General features: G+C 44.1%; 1 protein-coding gene across 5 annotated transcripts in view; it reads left to right on the top strand.

Moving 5' to 3' along the window:
* Positions 1-23,204, top strand: part of PPP1R7 (protein phosphatase 1 regulatory subunit 7) — a 318,429-nt gene that overhangs the window by 94,922 nt on the left and 200,303 nt on the right. For all 5 annotated transcript variants that reach the window (XM_033957511.1, XM_033957510.1, XM_033957509.1 and 2 more), the window contains one exon: positions 13,795-13,860. In XM_033957511.1, coding sequence (XP_033813402.1) covers positions 13,795-13,860 — 66 coding nt within the window. The remainder of the gene's footprint in view (positions 1-13,794; positions 13,861-23,204) is intronic.

Genomic DNA, 23,204 nt, shown 5'->3' with positions numbered 1-23,204 from the left:
CAGCAGGAGAGACTACAGAAGAAACACACTGATAGAACAGTTCAAGATTCTGGGAAGGAAGCTGAAGATGAGGACCCAGAAGATAGCGTTCTCAGAGATCCTACCGGTACCGAGGGCAGATGTGAAAAGGCAAGAGGAACTACAATCAATAAATGCATGGATGAGGAGATGGTGTGAGGAAGAAGGAATCCACTTCGTGAGGAACTGGACAACGTTCTGGGGCAAGAGCAAGCTCTACAGGAGAGATGGACTGCACCTGAGCGCGGCGGGAACTAGACTTCTAGCAAACAACATCAAGAGAGGAATAGAACAGGCTTTAAACTAAGAAGAAGGGGAAAGCCGACGGTTGACCAAGCGTCGATGATTCGGAAAAAGGTATCTCGTGAAGATACTAAGGAGAAAAAAGGCTGGGATGAAACAAGGGACAAATTACAGGAGTCGACTAACAAAGGAGAGGAGATTAGAAAGATCGTAGCCAAAGAGAAGAATCTAAAGACCGAAGCACAGGGAAAGGAAATGAAGGCAACAAAATTCCAGGAGCTAAATTGCATATATACTAATGCAAGGAGCCTAAGAAACAAAATGGGAGAATTAGAAGCCATGAAACATGGTGGAAATGAGGAAAGCAGATGGGATACAGCACTGCCGGGGTACAAACTCTTATCGCAAGACAGATAGGACAGAAAGGCGGTGGAATAGCACTATACATAAAAGAAAGCATACAATCGACAAGAATGGACACAGCAGAGACGGCCAACAAGCTAGAATCGCTATGGGTTAAAATACCAGGAAGGAAAGGGCCTGAAATAAAGATAGGTCTATATTATCGTCCACCTGGACAAACCGGAGAAATCGATGAAGAAATGGAAGCCGAGATGAAGCGAGAATGCAAAAGCGGTAACACAGTTATTATGGGAGACTTCAACTACCCTGGGATAGACTGGAGTCTTGGAAGCTCAAGATGCGCTAGGGAGGCAGACTTTCTGGAGGCTGTACAAGATTGCTTCATGGAGCAGCTTGTTAGAGAACCGACGAGAGGAAATGCCACTCTGGATCTAATCCTAAATGGGCTAAAGGGACCTGCAAAGAAAGTGGGACCGTTGGGAAACAGCGATCATAATATGATCAAGTTCAAGGTGGAAATAGGAATACTGAAAGGAAAGAGAACCATAGCAACAACTTTTAACTTCAGGAAGGGCAACTATGAAGCAATGAGGGGAATGGTAAAGAAGAAACTTAGGAACACTCCAAAAAAATGGCACATGGTAGAACATGCCTGGTCCTTTTTCAAGGACACGGTGAGCGAGGCACAAAATCTGTATATCCCCAGATTCAGAAAAGGGTGCAACAAGAGTCGAACAAAAGATCCGGCGTGGATAACTAAAATAGTGAAGGAAGCGATAGGCAATAAGAAAAACTCATTCAGAAAATGGAAAAAGGACAAATCTGAGGGAAACTGGAAAGATAACAGAAAATATCAAAAAGAATGTCACCGTGTGGTTCGAAAAGCCAAAAAAAGAGTATGAAGAGAGGCTAGCCAGGGAAGCACGAAATTTCAAGCCGTTCTTTAGATATATTAAAGGGAAACAGCCAACTAGGGAGGAGGTGGGACCACTGGACGACAGAGACCGGAAGGGAGCAGTGAAGGATGAGAAAGACTTAACATGTTCTTTTCGTCTGTATTTACAAGCGAAGACAAAACCAACATACCGGAACCTGAACAAATCTTCAATGGAAATCAAGCACAAAAGTTAACATCCATGGAAGTGAGCCTTGATGATGTGCGCAGGCAAATAGAAAAACTAAAAACTGACAAATCGCCGGGTCCGGATGGAATCCATCCAAGGGTTCTGAAGGAACTAAAGGAGGATATAGCGGAACTACTGCAGAAAATTTGCAACCTATCTCTGAAAACAGGTGTGAGTCCGGAGGATTGGAAGATAGCCAACGTTACGCCCATCTTTAAAAAGGGATCAAGAGGTGACCTGGGAAACTACAGACCGGTGAGTCTGACCTCGGTTCCGGGGAAAATGGCGGAAGCACTGATAAAAGAAAACATCGATGAACATTTTGAAAGAAATGAACTTCTGATAACCAGCCAACATGGTTTCTGCAGGGGGAGATCGTGCCTGACTAACTTATTGCACTTCTTCGAAGGAATTAACAAACAGATGGACAGAGGAGACCCCATAGACATCATATACCTAGATTTCCAGAAAGCCTTTGACAAGGTGCCTCATGAACGTCTACTCCGGAAACTGAGGAACCATGGGGTGGACGGAGACGTGCATAGATGGATCAGAAACTGGTTAGAAGGTAGGAAACAGAGGGTAGGGGTGAAGGGCCACTACTCAGACTGGAAAAAGGTCACGAGTGGTGTTCCGCAGGGCTCGGTGCTCGGGCCGCTGCTTTTTAACATATTCATAAATGATCTAGAAACAGGGACGAAGTGTGAGATAATAAAATTTGCAGACGACACCAAACTATTTAGTGGAGCTCGGACAAAGGAGGACTGCGAAGAATTGCAAAGGGACTTGGGCAAACTAGGGGAATGGGCAGAGAGATGGCAGATGAAATTCAATGTTGAGAAGTGTAAAGTATTGCATGTGGGAAGCAAAAACCCGAGGTATAATTATACGATGGGAGGGATGTTATTGACTGAGAGTACCCAAGAAAGGGACTTGGGGGTGATGGTGGACATGACAATGAAGCCGACGGCACAGTGCGCAGCTGCCGCTAAGAGAGCGAATAGAATGCTAGGTATAATCAAGAAGGGTATTACAACCAGAACGAAAGAAGTTATCCTGCCGCTGTATCGGGCAATGGTGCGTCCACATCTTGAGTACTGCGTCAAGTATTGGTCACCGTACCTTAAGGATATGGCGTTACTCGAGAGAGTTCAGAGGAGAGCGACACGACTGGTTAAGGGGATGGAAAGCCTTTCATACGCTGAGAGATTGGAAAAACTGGGACTCTTTTCCCTGGAAAAGAGAAGATTAAGAGGGGATATGATAGAGACTTACAAGATCATGAAGGGCATAGAGAGAGTAGAGAGGAACAGATTCTTCAAACTTTCAGAAAATAAAAAAACAAGAGGGCATTCGGAAAAGTTGAAAGGGGACAAATTCAAAACAAATGCTAGGAAGTTCTTCTTTACACAACGTGTGGTGGACACCTGGAATGCAATTCCAGAGGACGTTAGGGCAGAGTACGGTACTGGGGTTTAAGAAAGGATTGGACAAATTCCTGCTGAAAAAGGGGATAGAGGGGTATAGATAGAAATTTACTGCACAGGTCCTGGACCTGTTGGGCCGCCGTGTGAGCAGACTGCTGGGCGTGATGGACCTCAGGTCTGACCCAGCGGAGGCATTTCTTATGTTCTTAAATCCTCAGTATTGCCCTTAAACAATTGATAGTGCCAAACTTATTAATCTGAAACAATATTTAACCTAATATAAATAATTTTGAAGTTGAAGCTTATCCCTAAATAAATCACCCTAATAAGCAGCTTCCCAATTTATCTCCTTGTAGACATATAACCTCAATAATAATTGATATTCATATCAAAGAACATATAAATGAGTAGGTGTGCCATGTAACATATTAATATAGTAAGTTAATTGAAAATATAAGCAGAACTCTTAACAACAAATTATCACAAAACCAGAGAAGCCAGTTCCTTTCTTCTGCAGAATAAAAAGTCTACCCTATCATCATCCTACCAATCTCCCAAGCGATACAAAATTGGCAACTTACATCCACATTAGTTTAACCAAAAGAGTATGTTAATAATCAGGCACAAGCAAATAATCACACTCATTCAGAGACTTCGCACAGATCAAGTCTCTCTTTAAACTAGCAGCAGTTCAACACGATGAAGGTACTGTAAGTGAACAAAGCTGAAAGCCCTTAAGACCTTAACTAAATAAATAGTTAGGAAAAGTACCAAGGCAGATCCGATATGCCCACTGGATACAGTTAACTGTTGACAGAAATAATATTTCAGTGTGCTTGGAACTACTGTAAACCAACTAGGATCCTAAAAATGAGGAAAAAGTCCAGGAGTGAGACCATAATCCTGCTGCTTCTTTCCATGCTGTAGATCGCACCATAGACAGGCTTTAGCCTGTTCTGTGATCCATTTGCCTTTTAATGTCCACCCAAGACGTGTGATGCAGTGGTCACCCATGTCCTGGGCATAACGGTCCAGTATCATCATAGCCGCTCCTGTAGTGTCAGGTGTTTCTCTAGCAGATCTTGGCCTATGCGTGTCCTCCGACATCAGTGTACAAAAAAAAATAAAAGGGGAGGGAGCATCTGGCAAAAATGGTACCCTGACAACTGTCCTCTAGGCTCCCACTTGCCTGATATTGTAAACTCTGTTCAGACAAATCCACGCAAAAACAACAGGGAACCCCCATGCTGTCAATGAACCAACGGACATTAAACCAGCGCTGAATCCTGAGGCGGCGGTGGCATCATTGCTCTGTTCAAGGTACTCCCGGAAACACGTGTCATGATCACTTGACCGCCCCAACCAAAACATGGAGGCGCTGGCACACACACAACTCAGAAGCACCATGTCGTTTGTTCTACCCCGTTAGCTTCAGTCCCCCAGTATTGGCCATATCCAAGGGCACCACACAGAAGCTCATCTTAGTAGAATCATGAAAAGTCAATAGCTCTAGAAATCCTCGCACGCTACAAACATGAAGACTCAGCGCACTTCAGCAATAACGGTAAGAAATGGAAACCCCACCCCTCTTCAACAAACTCATTTTCTCTTTAAGTGAAAAAACTCAGCATGATCTCCATGACAGCGCTTCTCAGAAAAATAAAATAATACACAATAAGAAATAGTAAAAAAAAAAATTAAAAAATAAACAATTCCATTCCCATAAAAAAAACTCATATCAGCACAAAGATAAAAGAAAAACATTTAATTCCAAGCCAGTAAACATTACTATTAAGATATATGGTCCAAGTTTTGATTAATTGCACGGACCCTTGTAATAGATAGTGGTATTGTTGTAAGTGATTTTCATATTTGCAGGGTAGAAGAGACCATATTTAGCTCCGAACTGCCTCAATTGTGGCCTAAGGAGCAGGAACTGTTTTAATTGGGCTGCTGTCTCCTTAGCAAAATCAGGGAATATGTGAAGCTTACTAGAACTGCAAGTTCAAGGAGAGCAGTTTTGGCAGCATATTTTCTACAAAGGAGATAGTATTTCTCCCTTCAATCCCTTCTGGTAATCCTATAATCCGAATATTACACCTACAGCTCCTATTCTCCACTTCTTCCAGCTCTCTTGCCTTACGTGCCAGATCCTTAGTGTCTGTTTGAACCTTATTCAAGCGGCCTTCTACTTCAGTTAAACGGTGTTCTAACTGATCAGTCCTGAGCTCACACAGTCAACTTCTGTGTCAGGGATCCTCCTTCTTGGTGTCCAACTTGCCAGTATGTGTATTAAGCACTCCTCTAATGGATTTTAATTCCTCCATCAGCTGTTCAAATTCAGAAGAGTCTCTTGGAAGGGGCACTTTGAATGGAGTAGGAGGATCTGCCTTCTGTCTCTTTGCTGAGCCCCCAGCTGCAAAAGATGCTTCTAATTTAGTCTGCTTGAAGACATTCTTACTATAGGAGATATAGGATATAGGAGATACAGGGATTGGACGGATTCCTGAGGGATAAAGGGATCGTGGGATACTGAGGGAGGAGCTGGGATGTAACACAAGTATAGAAAGCTAATCAGGTAATAAGTATAGAAACCCAACAGGTCGTGCATGTACAAGACCGGAGGGTTAGGACTACGATGGGAAGATAGGACTTCAATGAGAAACCAAGGTGGCAAGGGAGCCCCTTCTGGTGATTCAGACAGGTCGTGACCTGTTTGGGCCGCCACGGGAGCGGACTGCCGGGCAGTATGGACCTATGGTCTGACCCGCCGGAGGCACTGCTTATGTTCTTATAAAGTCCAGTAAATTTTTCACTTTGAGAGTGATAAGAAGTCCAGCTGTGCTATCAGATAAGCAGATTGATACCAGTGAGGGAGGAGCAGTTAACTCGCAACAGCCATCCACTCTGCTGTCAAGTTCCAGACTAATGCCCAGGCCTTTCTAGTACCAGATTCTTTGTTGCGCAGAGTTTTTGGTTGAGGAGTGGTGTGTGATGCGAGAAAAAGGAGTTGAAGCTTTGGGCTTAGATCTGTCAGCCTTCCAAGCCTAAGTCACGTGGCTTTTCAGTTGATAGTGCAAGCTTGGAGTCAGCTCCTCATGGCCACAAGTGTCAACGTCAAAACACCCCGCTTCTTCAGTAGTCGTAGAGACAGTCTGGCCGAGGGTCTGGATGCTCTGGTCTGGCCATGGCCAACGTAGGGTCTGTTGTATGTATTCCCTCCGTGGCCATTAGTGGGCAGAATTCTCCTCCGCATTGTTCGTCATCCGGGCCTTGTGATTCTGGTGGCCCCGGGTTGGCCCAGGCATCCTTGGTACGCAGACCTGGTGTGACATCTAATGGCGGATCCTCTGCCTCTACCGCTCTCACCCGACCTTCTGATTCAGGGTTCTTCTTATAAAGAACGACCCTCTTCAACTAAGCCTCGATCTACCCCTACTTCGACTAGACCACCGACTCCTCGTTTGAGGTCTCCAATGCCGAACCTCGAGGATGCAGCGGTTTCGATTGCCTCGTCCAAGTCTCCACATTCTTTTGATGCCTTTTTTCCTGCCAAAGCTTCATCTTTGACCCAGGCTGCCTCGATGTCCTCGAGTCCTTCTCGAGGCAAAGCATTGGCGGATCAGCTATCTTTCTCATCTTTTCTTCATCAGATGGCTGTAGACTTGGATCTTCAATTAGATACTGGCTCCAAATACTCTAAGGAGTACCTCGAAGACATGCATCTTCCTCAACTTACGGCAGAATCTCTTAAGCTTCCTCTTCACAAGCTTTTAAATCTGACTTTCGGTTGATGCCTGGAGACACCTTATACCATACCAGCTGTTCCAGGAAAATTGGACTCTAGGTATAAAAACTGTACATCGCAAAGGGTTCGACAACTCGCAGTTATCTCATTAATCTCTGTTTGTCGAGTCCTCCTTGAAGAGGTTCCATCCTTCCAAGGTTTATGCCACCATTCCTCCTGGAAGGGAAGGGAAAACTATGGACAAATTCTGATGTCGCATCTATCAAAATGCCATGATGTCTTATTTTGAGTTCCTCATTTCTCTATTACCAAAGTTCTTGACTTATTTGGATACTCAAAAGCATTTTGAATTTCAAGAAGTCCTTGCTTCTTTATCTCAACTCCGATTGCTTCTCCTCCAGTCATCTTATGATGCCTTCGAGTTGTCTGCCCGGGCAGCTGCTTGCTCTGTAGCTATGCGTCGCCTTGCCTGGCTTCGTACCATTGATATGGACCCTAATCTTCAGGACCACTTAGCTAATATTCCTTGTGAAGGCAATAACCTCTTTGATGAATCTATCGAGGCAGCCACCAAGAAATTGTCTGACCATGAAAATTCCTTTACTTCTATTGTCAGACCTAAGCCAAAGCCAGCTCCTGCCAAACCTACACACCCTGCTCCTATCTATCAACGGCGTTTTGCTCCGAGGACGGCTCCTTACACTCGCTCTCCTCTTAAAAAACAGCAGCCTCCGAAGCAACAAAAACCTCAACCTTCTGCTGCACCTAAGGCTACTCAGCCTTTTTGACTGTTTAAAACAAAGCATAACCTCCACCGTTCCGCCTCTGTCTTCTTTTCCGCCTATAGGAGGTCGTCTCTAACATTTTTATCACCGATGGATGACTATTGCATCCGACCTCTGGGTACTCACCATCATCAGGGACGGATACTCTCTTCATTTCACTCAGGTTTCATCAGAGCTTCCTCCAAGAAAGTATCCTTCCAATCCATCCCAGACCGCCCTTCTTCAGGAAGCTCAAGCTCTGCTTCGTCTCCATGCCATCGAACCAGTTCCCTTGAAACAGCAGAACAGGGGATTTTATTCCTGTTACTTCCTTGTTCCGAACAAGATGGGTGATCTGCGGCCCATTCTGGATCTCGGGGCTCTCAACAAATTTCTAGTCAGAGAAAAGTTTTGAATGTTATCCCTGGCATCCCTTTATCCCCTTCTCGAGCAGAACGATTGGTTATGCTCTCTGGATCTCAAGGAGGCCTACACTGGTATTCCCATTCATCAGGCCTCCCGTCAATATCTCAGATTTCGGGTGGGGAGTCTGCATTATCAATACAGAGTACTACACTTCGGCCTGACCTCGTCTCCCAAAGTGTTCACCAAGTGCCTGGTAGTGGTAGAAGCAGCTCTAAGGAACCATAGTCTTCAGGTATTCCCCTACCTCGACGACTGGCTCATCAAAGATTCAACATCTCAAGGGGTTATTGTAGCGACCCAACGGACTACCTGGTTCCTACAAAGTTTGGGATTCAAAATCAACTTTCCCAAATCTCACCTTCAGCCCTCACAGAATCTACAATTCATTGGAACTGTCCAACTCGGAGCATTCCGACTGGAAGCTCTTCTTCAACTCTGTCATACAGTGTCTTCCCGCTCTACCATCTCAGCAAGACACATGATGGTACTCCTAGGTCACATGGCCTCCACAGTACATGTGACTCCTTCTGCCAGACTTCAACTCAGAATTCCTCAGTGGACCCTGGCTTCTCGATGGACGCAGGTTTGCGATCCACTTTCTCAACACATAAGTCACTCCTTCATTGAAGCAGTCTCTCCGTTGGAGGTTGCTCTCTTCCAATCTTTCCAAAGGCTTGCTTTTTCAAACACTCTCCCATCAGAAGGTCCTCACGACTGACTCTTCGACTCATCTCGATGGTCTCCGTACTCAAAGCCTCTGGACCAGTACGAATTGTCAGTGTCATATCAATCTGTTGGAACTCAGAGCAATCATCAAAGCTCTCAACATCTTCTTCACGACCAAGTAGTCCTCATTCGGATGGACAACCAAGTCGCCATGTATTATGTCAACAAACAGGGAGGGACGGGATCTGCCTCCCTTTGTCAAGAAGCTCTGCAGGTTTGGGACTGGGCAATCCGCCACGACACCTTCCTCAAAGCTGTCTACATTCAAGGGGCGAAGAATTGTTTAGCGGACAACTTGAGACGTCTTCTGCAATCTCACGAATGGACACTCCATTCCTCGCTTCTTCATCACATTTTTTCACAGTGGGGAACGCCACAGATAGACCTCTTTGCAGCTCCCCACAACTACAAACTGCCTCAGGATATACTTTCCTCACCGCCTCGAGGCAGATGCTTTTCTTCTGGAATGGACGAATCTCTTCCTTTATGCATTCCCTCCATTTCCTCTCATTCTCAAGACTCTGGTCAAGTTGAAGAACGATCATGCCACCATGATTCTAATTGCTCCTCAGTGGCCGAGACAACCTTGGTACTCCCTTCTACTTCAACTCAGCAGCAGGGAGCCACACCTTCTACCAGTTTTTTTTTCTCTGCTTATACAGAGTTAAGGATCTCTGCTTCATCCCAACCTGCAGTCTCTACACCTGACAGCTTGGTACCTCTCAACATAACCCCTCTTCAGTTTTCTCAATCTGTAAGAGATGTTCTAGAAGCTTCTAGGAAGCTTACCACTAGACAATGCTATCAACAAAAATGGACCAGATTTTCTACGTGGTGTTTTTCTTATCATAAGGAGCCTCAACATTCCTCCTTATCTTCTGTTTTGGACTATCTTTTGCACTTATCCAACTCTGGCCTCAAGTCTACATCTATCCGAGTCCATCTCAGTGCAAGTGCGGCTTTCCATCAGCCTATTGAAGGGAAACCCCTCTCTGCTCATCTGGTGGTTTCCAGATTCATGAAAGGACTTTTCAATGTCAAACCTCCTCTTAAACCGCCTCCTGTGGTTTGGGACCTCAATGTTGTTCTTGCTCAACTGATGAAGCCTCCATTTGAACCAATTGATAAGGCTCATCTGAAGTATCTCACTTGGAAAATGGTGTTTCTCATAGACCTCACTTCTATTCGATGAGTCAGTGAGCTGCAAGCTTTAGTTGCTGATCCACCTTTCACGGTGTTCCATCATGACAAGGTGGTTCTTCGTACTCATCCTAAATTCCACCCTAAAGTGGTCTCGGAATTTCATCTCAACCAATCCATTGTTCTTCCAGTGTTTTTTCCAAAGCCTCATTCTCATCCTGGAGAAGTTGCTCTTCATACTCTGGAATGTAAACGTGCTTTGGCCTTCTATTTGGAACGCACCAAACCACACAGAACTGTTCCTCAACTTTTTGTCTCCTTCGATCCAAATAAGTTGGGACATCCTATTTCTAAGCGTACCATCTCCAACTGGATGGCTGCTTGTATCTCATTCTGCTATGCCCAGGCTGGATTACCCCTACACAGTAGAGTCACAGCCCATAAAGTCAGAGCAATGGCAGCTTCAGTAGCTTTCCTCAGATCTACACCTATTGAGGAAATTTGTAAGGCTGCTACTTGGTCCTCGGTTCATACCTTCACTTCTCACTATTGTCTGGATACTTTCTCCAGACGGGATGGACAGTTTGGCCAAACAGTATTACAAAATTTATTCTCCTAAATTGCCAACACTCCCACCATTCCATTCTGGTTAGCTTGGAGGTCACTCATATGTGAGAATAGACTGCCTTCTTGTCCTGGATTAAGCACAGTTACTTACCGTAACGGGTGTTATCTAGGGACAGCAGGCAGCTATTCTCACAACCCACCCACCTCCCCTGGTTGGCTTCTCTGCTAGCTATCTGAACTGAGGAGACGCGCCCTATGCTGGGCGGGAAGGCACTTGCGCATGGTCCTTCCGGTATTGGTTAGTCGGGAGGAATCTTCTGAGCAGAAATATTTGCTCAAGTTGGATATCAGTTGGGTCCTTTGTTCTTATGTGCAGAAGACCCAGGAGATCAGGAAATCAGATCATCTCTTTATCCTTCTAGCGGGTGTTTGTAAGGGGGATGGCGCTTCCAAGGCTACCATTGTGCGCTGTATCAAGGAGACTATTACTTCCGCTTATCATCTTCAGAAGCACCCTGTTCCTGAATTTCTCTAGGCTCATTCCTCTCAGGGTCAAGCAGCTTCTTGGGCTGAGTCTTCTTTAGAGCCTCCAGTGGATATTTGCAAGGCTGCAGTTTGGGCGTCTCTGTGTTCCTTTGTCAGACACTACTGTGTGAATGTTCACGCACTTCGGGACGCACTATTTGGTTAGCGTGTTCTGGTATTGGCCTATCAAAGGTCCCATCCATGATGGGTACTGCTTTGTTACATCTCATCAGTAAGCTGATCTGTACCGTTCTGGCAAGGTTGATAAAGAAGGAGAAATTAGGTTCTTACCTGCTAATTTTATTTCTTTTAAACCTTCCAGACTGGTATAGCACCCCACCATGTTTGTTGTCATGTTGTTCTTACGGTTGTTGTGCATGCAGATTTTACTTCTGTTGGTTCTAGCATTTTGCTAGAGCTGAGGAGATTAAAGAAAAGCGGCTGTGGTTCGGCTGGCGTAGCTGGCGAGCTTTGGGTACATTTTGCTGTGGGGGTCTCTCCTTTGCCTTTTCCAATAGCATTCATATTTATTAGTTGTTATTCTTGTTTGGAGTCTTGTTCTTTGTTTATAGTTTTTAGTTCTGCTTGGCTATTCAACAGACAGAAGGAATATAGGGAGGGTCAGCTATTATATGCTATTCCAAAATTTTGTCTCAGTCTCCACCTGCTGGTCATGATGAGATATAACCCATCAGTAAGCTGAAGCTGTACCGGTCTGGAAGGTTTAAATGAAAGAAAATTAGCAGGTAAGAACATAATTTCTCCTTTTTCCTTTAGGTCAGATCACCAATCCTTACTGTTACTGTGTATGTTGATTGTTGTTGCAATTTTAGAATTTTAGAAACTGATTCCTAGCTTTCATTCTATTTGTATTTGAGAAATGAAAGGTGAAAGTGACTGCTGAAGTTCATAAAGTGTTTCTGGGAGAAGGAGGGTTTGAACACTGATGTTCCAAGTTTGTAACCTATTTGTATAACTGTGGAACTAATCCATTACTCCTGATCCCAAAAAATGGCAATTCTGTGGAAAAAAAACCCACATTTTTCAGCCTGTCTCAAGGATGTGGTGTCATGAAGGACTTAGGCCTATGGATAACTGCAGTCATTACTTGCTCTGCTTCTGCTTTGAACCCAGACCTATCTCCCTCTACCTTCCTTCTTTCTGAGATGAAAACTAGAGAATGACACGATGGCTGTTACCCATGGCTAGCCGCGGGTAACCTATCAAAACGGTGGGGGGAAAAAAGAGCTCACTACTGGTACAGGTACTAGTGGTGAATGGACTTGTCTCCGCAGTTAAGGGAGGGAACGCACACAGTCACTGATTGCGCGCAGCCCCCTCACTCCTTCCTTCCTACCTACGGCATCTATCTCTCTCCCTCCCCCTTACCTTCATGGCACATTTTACTTTACAGTGTAATTTGTTCAAGCCACTGGAGCCTGCCCGCAGATGCACATGACATCATGCAGGCTCCGGCGGCTTGAACAGATTACACTGTAAAGCAAAACGCGCCACTAAGGTAAGAGGGAGGGAGATTCTTGGACCTTGCAAGGGGTGCTGAAGGACAGTGGAAAGGAACAGACGCTGAAGGGGGGTGGTGAGAGGGAAGGGTGTTGGTGGTGGAAAGGAACAGATGCTGAAGGGAAATGTGGAAGAGAGAGTGGGGAGAAGATGCTGAAGGGAAATGGGGAAGAGAGAGTGGGGAGAAGACGCTGAAAGGGAAGAAGACAGAGATGCCAGACTATGGGGGGAAGCAGAGGGAAGAAGATGGGTGCCAGACCAATTGGGGGGGGGATGGAGGAAGAGATGGAAGGGAGAAACACAGTAACAGCAAATGGAAGACGTAGAGAGAAGGCAGACAGTAGATGGAAGGAAGGAATTGAATGAGGAGAAGATGAGGAAAGCAGAAACCAGACAACAAAGGTAGAAAAAAATATTTCTATTTATTTTTTGCTTTAAGATAAAGTAGTCTATTAGTTGTGTTGATAAAAATTTATAAACAAAGCCCTGCCAGCTGAACATCTTTCTCTAGTTCAGCAACCAGAACTTTGATTTATAAGGAAGGAATAAGCTAAATATTGCAGTGCTGAGGCTTGTATGGATGCTGCAGGGACAGTGGTCACGGGGACAGGGACGATGGTCGCGGGGATGGGAACAAATTTTTTTCCCGTGTCATTCTCTAATAAAAACTTCTACAAAGTAGGTAGCATATTCTGTGAACTGTATAATTCTGACTCCACTTTTGAGGAATACTTCTCTGGTAAAGAAAATACTAACTACTATGAGCCTTTTTGAGATGGTCTCCACAGCCACCCTGCACACTCCGCCCCTGGCCCACCTACCCCTAGGATCACATGACATATATACCCACACCCACCCTATCACCCTCCACCTGATCCAGATCCAACCTGAACATACTAAAGATAGAATAACCACAAATGTAAATTCAATAATATAAATGTTTCACCTCCAAAAATTTGAAACAATCTTGCCCATTATGTGCTTTGCTATCCCAGTCATTGTTGGTCAGGGCAGATATAGTGACCTAAAATAATCCTTGATCTTTTTGGAGAGGAACTTTACTCACTGCTTCCCATATGCATTGTTCTTTGAGGGCTTTGTTAGGACTGCTCTCCTCACTATTACAGCTCTGCTTACATTCATGCCAGAGTTTCCGGGGCATTTAACATATGATGACTCCTGATTCTGATCTTTTCTTCCAGGAAGTTGACTTGAATCATTTCCGAATTGGAAAAATTGAAGGGTTTGAGGTGCTGAAGAAAGTAAAGGTGAGTCTATTTATTAAGTGAGGCATGCTTTCCAAATCCTCTGTGCATGTTTATGTCTTTTTTAGGCGAGAGAGGTAGTTTGAAAGGAGCAGTTACCAAACATTTTGTTAAGTTTTTGGAAAGAATAATAAAATGAAACCCAAACAGAATGAGATATCTAACCTTTAAATTTCATATCACTATGAACAGGTTTCAGCAGATGCATTTTACATTTTAGTTGCATTACTTGCAGGTATTCTGAGTTCTTCTCCACTATTATTTTTATTTATCAAACTTATATGCTGCATTATCCACATATCTAAGCGGGTTACAGTAAAACGTACATAATATTTACACAACAAATGAAGACATACTAAAACTTATTCAAATTAACCAGGGTAAGTGCATAATCTCTTTGTCCTCCCTCATTGTCCCTTTTGCTCCTTGATGATCCTTCCAGTCTTTCTGCTTCTGATGTACCTGAAAATGTTGTTACTGTGAGTTTTTGACTCTGTGACAATTTTAATAAGCTGGGGAGTAATGTGATCCATTTTAGTAATTCCCCCATTCACACAAGCAGCAGACTTATCCCAGGCAAGCAGGCAGCATATTCTCACATGTGGGTGACGTCATCCATGAAGCCCCGGTAAGGACAGCTTTAAAAGTGCATCGCCACTTTAAGTTTTTAGAAACTTTGCAACTGCCTGCACCATGCATGCGCGAGTGCCTTCCTGCCTAATGTAGGCTCGCGATACCGCAGTTCTTCGTTTTCCATGGAGCGAAGAAGTCTATTTTTTTCTGTCAGTTGCCAATTGCCTTCCTGTTCTGTTTTTTTCTGCTTTTTTAAACAATTTTTTCTTCAATTTTTTTTTATTTTTAGTTCTTTTCTTTAAAAAAAAAAAACAAAAAAACAATATTTCTTTTATTTTCTGTCCATTTTTTTCCTCGGTCTCCTCTGCCTCAGTTTGTTTGTTTTTTTTCTCTTTTCGGTGAACATCTTTAATTAATCATTGATTTTAATCTAGCCGAACAAGTTATCTCCATGTCAAAGCCTACAACGGGGTTTAAGAAGTGCTGCCGGTATCAAAGACCTATTTCCATCACGGACCCTCACAGCTGGTACCTTCAGTGTTTGGGGCCTCATCATCGGATCATGTCTTGCATCAGGTGTTCTACTCTTCAAAAGCGCTCTCTTAAGGCCCATCAAATTCAGCAAGAAAAGCTGTTTGGTTCACCTATGGACCATCTGTCTTTGGAGACGGTGCTGACAAGACCATCGGCATCAACGTTGGAACCTCTTCCAGCATCAGGAAAGTCAGCTACCACCTCATCTTCCCAGCAAGTGTCACTGATCTCTACAGCATCGAGTCTCTCGATTCAGACCTCTCAGAGATGCCATCGATCCATGATCTTGCAGGTTGTCTCGCCATCTAGGTGTGCATCCTCTTCAAGGCTACCCTCACCAAGGCAACTTGAAACGCTGATAGTACCAGCTGATATGCCTACGGTACTGGTGCCTGATGTTCAGCACATGTCATAGGCCTCGACAGCATCGAGTCTCTCGATGTAGACTGAAAAACGACGTCATCGATCAGCAGACCTCTAACCTATCTCTCTCTTGCGGGGTGCATCCTCTCCCAAGTCACCCACATCAAGGCAGTATGCGGCATCGTCGGTACCAGCTGGTACATCATCGGTACTGGTGCATTCATTTTGAGGGAAGTTTGATGATTTTTTCCGCAGGGAGATTGCTAATGTGCTTAAGTCACACTTTATGCATCCTAAGTCGACTCCCTCAGTACCGACTCAAATTGACCTAACTTCTTCGGAGCTTCACGGTACTTCTGTGACTGATCCATTTAAGCATCAGGCTTCTACTGTGGGATCCCCTGCTAGAGGATGTCATACTAGCTCTCCACATCGAGTTCATACTTCAAAAAAGTCCTCTTCTTCAGTGCAACATTCTAGGCCTTAGCATCCAGAGTTCTTCATCATGACCAACTCCTCTTTTGAAACGACAACCTGCTTCACCTTCATTAGATCGGTATTGGAAGCGTCACAGGCCTTCTCATAGACATTTGTCTGACTCAAGAACTGATGCAGGCTGCGGTTTCTGTTTTTCAGAACCTGAATCTTTTGAGACATCTTTCCCCAATAGGCAGTCTTCACCTGAAGATTTTGCCTTTGCCTCATACATTAATCAGCTGGGCAATAACTTATCCCTTCCAATGAAGGCTAATTCATCTTTACTTACAGAGTTTTAAGACATACTAAATTTTACTGAGTCTCCCAGATAATTTTCCAACTTGCCATTACATGACATGTTTAAACAAACTCTCTTTAAGAATTGGGAAACACCTTTGTCTGTCAAAGCTACTCCTGCTAACCTGGATTCTATGTATAAAATATTTCCTACTCCAGGTTTTGACAGTCATCAACTTCCACATCATTCTCTATTAGCAGAATCAACTCTAAAGAAATACTTTGATACCAAAATCCATGCTTCTTTGTCTCCAAGTCGTGAGGGCCGCACTATGGACAGATTTGGCCGTCGCCTTTACAAAAATTTTATGCTGCTGAGTAGAATACTCAACTATTCTTTCTACATGTCTCTGCATCTGCAACAACATGTATGTTGGTTATCCGATTTCCAACAATATATTCCTTCAGAACACCTTTTGGAATACCAACACTTTATACATACTCTTTCTCAAACTGCTACATATATTCCACGTTCACTCTCTGATGCTTTTCAAATGTTGTCTAGAGCATCTGCTATGTCTTGCCATGAGATGCTTAGCTTGGTTCAGACTCTTGGATATTGACATCAGTCTCCAGAATAGGCTGGCCAATGTTCCATGTTTGGGAAAGGAGTTGTTTGGAGAGCCTATAGAGGTGACAGCACAACAGCTAGCTCAGCATGAACAGACAAGGAATACTTTGAACAAGAAAAAGTCTAAGTCTCGTTCTCAGAAATCTTCTGTGAAACCCAGATTTGTTGATCAGCCATCTTCTCCTGCATTGTCTGTTTCTGGGTAGTCACAACAATAGAAGTAACTCTACCTGGGATTTCAGCCGACTTCTATGGCAGTTCTCATCACTCAATGGACCTTTTCCACCCACTGCTTTTACTTTTACCATATCTTCAGTGGGGCTTGAGTATTCCTCGGCCTCTGTGTTATTACACTCTCTTGGGATGATCACTCTGCAATTTTTTCATATCTTTGTGCTGTTCGTAATGGGTTTCATCTAAAGCTCTTTGATTCCCAACAGTATTTCTCCATGGTCTACTCTGCAGTTTTTCATTCTTGGGAACTTTATCAAGATCTTGAATCTGCTTGGTGGTTTGTTCCCTCTTTATCTCAGGATTTCCAATTTTTTTTTTTTATGTTTCTCAAGGATTGGCTATTAAGCAGTGCCTCTCTCAAGGGATGCTCTCAGCAACACAGTCAATGATCCTGTTTTCTGCAACAGTTGGGATTTGATGTCAGCTTGCCAAAATCTAATTTCACCCTCTCAAACTCTTCAATTCATAGAGGCCCTGCTCAGCACCATTCAGCTCAGGGCTCTCCTACCCCAGCAAAGACAATATGATTCAACTTTGCAATCGGACTTAACAGCTTCTGTCCATCCTAGCAGGCAGACAGTGATACAATTGGGTCACATGATGCCCACAGGCCGTTACTCCGTTTGTGAGTCTCTATCTCAAGACATTTCAGTGGTCTCAAGCTGTAGATTCACATCTTCATTTCTACCTCTGCAATGGCGGATTAATTTCTTAAATCTTTCCAAAGGGCTATTGTTTCAAATCCCTCCACAACAGATAGTTCTGACCACAGACTCATCCAGATATGCTTGGGGAGAGTTCATCTGGACATCCTTTGCACACAAGGTCACTCGTCCGCCCAAGAGCAGAAATACTACATCAATTGCTTGGTACTCAGAACCATTCATACTGCTCTCAAAACTTTTCAGCAACTTAATTTCCAATCAAGTCCTCGTAATAGGCACGGACAATCAAGTTGCAATGCATTACATAAACAAGGAGGAACAGGTTATCTTATTCTTTCTCAAAAGACTGGGAAGATTTGGAACTGGGCTATTGCTCACAACATATTCCTCAAAACGGTCTATATTCTCTCGCCCACAAACTCATCAGATTTCTCTGAACATACATAGTAACATAGTAGATGACGGCTGATAAAGACCCGAATGGTCCATCCAGTCTGCTCAACCTGATTCAATTTAGTTGTTTTTTTTTAGTTTTTTTTTTTAATTTTTTCTTCTTAGCTATTTCTGTGCTTGGGTTCCAACTGCCGAAATCTCTGTTAAGACTTACTCCAGCCCATCTACACCCTCCCAGCCATTGAAGCCCTCCCCTGCCCATCCTCCACCAAACGGCCATACACAGACCGTGACCGTGCAAGTCTGCCCAGTCTGGCCTAGTTCAATATTTAATATTATTTTCTGTTTCTAAATCTGTGTTCATCCCACGCTTCTTTGAACTCAGTCACAGTTTTATTCTCCACCACCTCTCTCGGGAGCGCATTCCAGGCATCCACTACCCTCTTCGTAAAGTAGAATTTCCTAACATTGCCCCTGAATCTATCACCCCTCAACCTCAAATTATGTCCTCTGGTTTTACCATTTTCCTTTCTCTGGAAAAGATTTTGTTCTACGTTAATACCCTTCAAGTATTTGAATGTCTGAATCATATCTCCCCTGTCTCTCCTTTCCTCTAGGGTATACATATTCAGGGCTTCCAGTTTCTCCTCATACAAGTGGATGCTCAACTCCATGGCTTCCATCAGATATTCTCTTTTTTTTGTTTTATTTATAACCCGCTTTTCCCAAAGCGGCTCACAATGTAAACATACATGTAAATAAAAATTCATAAAATATATGTAAAAACGCAAACAAAATAAGTGGCCAGCGCTTACCTAAAGCAAATACCTTAATGCCCATATTTCATATTGCAAAATAAATGTCTCTTCAATAACTTCTTGAACCCATCAAGATTACATTGCTTTCTAATATACAAGGGTAATAGATTCCTTTGAGGGACTCCTCAGGTAGACCTGTTTGCGATCCCCCACAATCTCAAGCTGCCTTAATTCTGCTCCAGACAGTGTTCTCCACAGCGTCTAGAGGCAGATGCTTTTGTCCAGGATTGGACGCACAAGTTCCTCTATGCGTTTCCACCAATCCCTCTCATTCTCAAGATGCTTGTCAAGCTAACACAAGAATCGGCCACCCCTCGGTGGTCCCCAATGTTACAATACCCCTGCAGATCTTTCCATCTCTTCTCGCACAGAGTCAATGATCTGTTTTGCATCCCAATCCACAGTCTTTGCACCTGACGGCTTGGTACCTCTCGGGATGACTTCAGCTGACATTCATCTTTCTGATCCAGTCCGGCTCATTTTGATTGCATCCTGAAAACCTTCATACAGCAGTGCTACCAACAGAAGTGGGCACGGTTTTCTACGTGGTGTACTCTTCATCATGGTGCTTCATTCTCCTTTATATCTTCAAGTTTCAAGTTTATTAGATTTTAATATACCGACCATCAAACAAATATCTGGCCGGTTTACAATAAATTAAAAAAAAAAGTAAAGAAAGAGAAATAGAGAGTAAATATTTAGAAGTGCATATAGTGAACATTAACATTAACAAAGACATTAACATGACAAACTTGACAGTGAGGAAAAAAGGGAATGGGAGGGTAGAGTTACATTGTAGAGAGAAAAGGGAGTAAGGGGAAGTGGGAATAAAACATGTTGGGTGGGGGAGGTTCTTTAAGAGAGATACAAAATTAAAATTTAAAAAGAAAAGAAAAATATAAAATAAAATAAAAAAAAAGATAGAAAGTAATGTGAATAAAATTAGCGAGAAAGTAGAATCTAAACAGAAGAAAATGCATCGCGAAATAAAAAAGTCTTCAGGCCTATCTTAAATTTATCAAGATGTTGTTCGTCTCGAAGTGGTTGTGGTAGAGAATTCCACAATGTTGGGACAGATACAGCAAAATTTATTTTCCGTGTATAATAGAACTCTTTAATGGAGGGAATTAATAAGAGATTTTGATTTGTTGATCTCAAAGTTCGTGGTGAACATTGAGGAATGAGTTGTTTATGAAGGTATGAAGGCTGATGAGAAGATTTTATTTTGAAAGTCAAGAGGATGATTTTATAAGTGATTTGATGAGCCACAGGAAGCCAGTGTGCATCTTTCAGAACTGGTGTAACATGATCATATTTACCTAGTTTATAGATGAGTTTTATTGCAGTGTTTTGTATTAATTGAAGGCGTCGGATTTCTTTTGGGGGGAGACCATTGAGAAGGGAATTACAGTAATCTAAGTGGGAAATAATCAAAGAATGAACCAGAATTTTGATAGATTCGGTCTCCAAGATTGAGGTTAATGAGCGAATGATACGAAGTTTATAGAAACACGTTTTTGTAACCGAACTAATATGGTCGTGGAATGATAGATCTTTATCAATGATGACTCCTAAAAGTTTTATTTTTGTTTCCATTTGAATTGGAACAGATTTAATAGAAATTTTTTCCGGTAGAAGTTCGGTATTTTTAGTTGAAAATAGGAGACCACGGGATTTGTCAATATTGAGAGAAAGTTTATTAGAGTAAAGCCAGTCATTTATGACATCCAGTTTACTGTTTATAGCTTTTATATCTGAAATATTTGAGGTATTGATTGGATGAAGAAGTTGTATGTCATCTGCATAGGCAAAGATCGTAAATCCAATAGATTAAGATAATGTTAAGAGAGGAGATAGGAAGATATTAAATAGTAAAGGGGATAGAATGGAACCTTGCGGGACGCCATAGGTTTGTGATATAGAAGAAGTGGTTTCATTCCTTACATGAACTTTAAAGCTGCGTTCTTTGAAGTAAGTTCTTCTTCAGTATTGGATTATCTTCTACATTTATCCAACTCGGGTCTTAAAACCACTTCAATTAGAGTTCATCTTACTACTATCAATGCTTTTCATACACTTGGCCCCCGCACTGTTGCCAGCGGGGAGCCGAGGCAGCGAGAGCCTGCAGGAGAGGAGCGTGCGAGCCCAGCTCCGCCCCTCTCCCGAACCCGACGACTAAAGCCGCCGCACCCCCCGGAGAGCGGCCTTCTTCACTTGGCCCCCGCACTGTTGCCAGCGGGGAGCCGAGGCAGCGAGAGCCTGCAGGAGAGGAGCGTGCGAGCCCAGCTCCGCCCCTCTCCCGAACCCGACGACTAAAGCCGCCGCACCCCCCGGAGAGCGGCCTTCTTCACTTGGCCCCCGCACTGTTGCCAGCGGGGAGCCGAGGCAGCGAGAGTCTGCAGGAGAGGAGCGTGCGAGCCCAGCTCCGCCCCTCTCCCGAACCCGACGACTAAAGCCGCCACACCCCCCGGAGAGCGGCCTTCTTCACTTGGCCCCCGCACTGTTGCCAGCGGGGAGCCGAGGCAGCGAGAGCCTGCAGGAGAGGAGCGTGCGAGCCCAGCTCCGCCCCTCTCCCGAACCCGACGACTAAAGCCGCCGCACCAACGGCGTGCAGCCATTCGGCGTGCCGTCGAAGGCGCACGTCTAAGGCGCGTGCGCCTTAGCACGCGCCTTTGCAAAGCGACTGCGAGCGACGCCAGTCAGTCCGACCCCCCCAACTGGATCACAGCAATACATAGTGTTATTTACATTGCACCGCCTCATCCGTTAGAACCCAGAAAAGTTCACACTGTTAACACTATACTGCACTGCCTTATTGTTTACTGTATTACCTACTGTTTACATTGTTTACATTGTACTGTACTGCCTACTGCACCGCGCGCACACGCTTAACTTGTTCAGCCTGTTTAACTTTACATCGATCTATTGCATTGCTGCAACCTGCTTAACTTTGTACTGCCTAACGCACCGCTGTAACCTGCACAACTCTGTACTGCCTTTTTGCACCGCTGTAACCGGCTCAGCTTTATATTGTCCACTGCGCCGCTGAAACCTGCCAAACTTTGCATCACACCCCCCCCCTCAGCCCCCCTCCGACTACTACCATACCCCACGCTCTTCCCCCCCCCACGAGCGTGTCACCATGGCAAGGCCAAACACCCCTCAATGCGTAGCACTACTCCTACTATATCTCATCACCCTCAGGATCTGCTCTGCTGACCCATCACACACAACCACCATCCCTGTCCACTTCTCCCTATATCGCCCTTCAAAACCCAAAGTACCCTCGCTCACACCCCACACCCCACATTCTCACCCTAATACGATTCAGCTCCCAAATCCTCCACCAAACCCACCAAACCTGGCTCAAAAAAACCTAGAACACTAAAAAAACTGGCCTACTCCCACTATGCCCCAGCCAACCACCCAAACCACCAGAACCTACTAGGCTTTTACCTAAACATTAGATCCATGAGGAACAAAGCCATTCTAATCAGAGACTGGCTGACGGATACCAACCCCGACTTCATCCTACTCACCGAAACCTGGCTACTATCAGACAAGGATATTATAATCAAAGATTGCCTACCCGCAGGATACAAGATCCTCTCCCTGGCCAGAACTCGGGGAAGAGGAGGAGGCCTAGCAATAATCTTCAGAGATCAGCTTAATTGAACGGCACTCAACACCAAATCCTCTCCCAACGCAGAAATATTAGCCATCTCACTCACCTCTAAATCCCTTGCCTCCTCACTAACTATCACTCTATTCTACATCCCACCCCAAAAATGGTCCCTAGCCAAAGAGGACCTCGCTGACTCCTTATTAACTAATTATCTAACAAGTCCTTACAACCTTCTATGCGGAGACATCAACATCCACCTTGAGCAAGCGGACCAACCAGAAGTTGCCGACTTCTGGTCACTCACCGCCCAACTAGGCTTCTTCAAACCCCCCCCAACCAAAACTCACCAAAAGGGCCATCAGCTAGACCTGGTCACATTCTCCTCCAACGAGCCGACTGACCCAAAAATATACTGGAAACAAGCCAACTGGACAGACTCCCTATGGTCTGACCACAGACTATGCGACTTTTCCTTGGGTTACCAACAAAAACATTCAAGAAACAACAAAACAAGAAACATCACAACCCACACTACTAGAGGAAAGATAGACCCAGAGGAATTCTGGTCTCGCTATGACACCCACATAAAACAAGACGAAGAAATAGATCAACTCATGTCCGCCTGGATCATTGACAGCACTAACATTTTAAATGAAATAGCCCCTACAAAAACCCGCCACATCAGAACCACAAATCAGGAGGGATGGTTCGACACAGAGCTGTTACTGTTAAAGAGGGACCTCAGAAAGTCAGAAAGATTATGGATAAAGTCAGGAACCCAGGAACTCAGAACTGCC

Source organism: Geotrypetes seraphini, chromosome 9, assembly GCF_902459505.1.
Source record: "Geotrypetes seraphini chromosome 9, aGeoSer1.1, whole genome shotgun sequence".
Lineage (NCBI taxonomy): Eukaryota > Metazoa > Chordata > Amphibia > Gymnophiona > Dermophiidae > Geotrypetes > Geotrypetes seraphini.
Note: the sequence above shows the minus strand (reverse complement) of the source record. Positions and strands in the feature narration are given on the sequence as shown.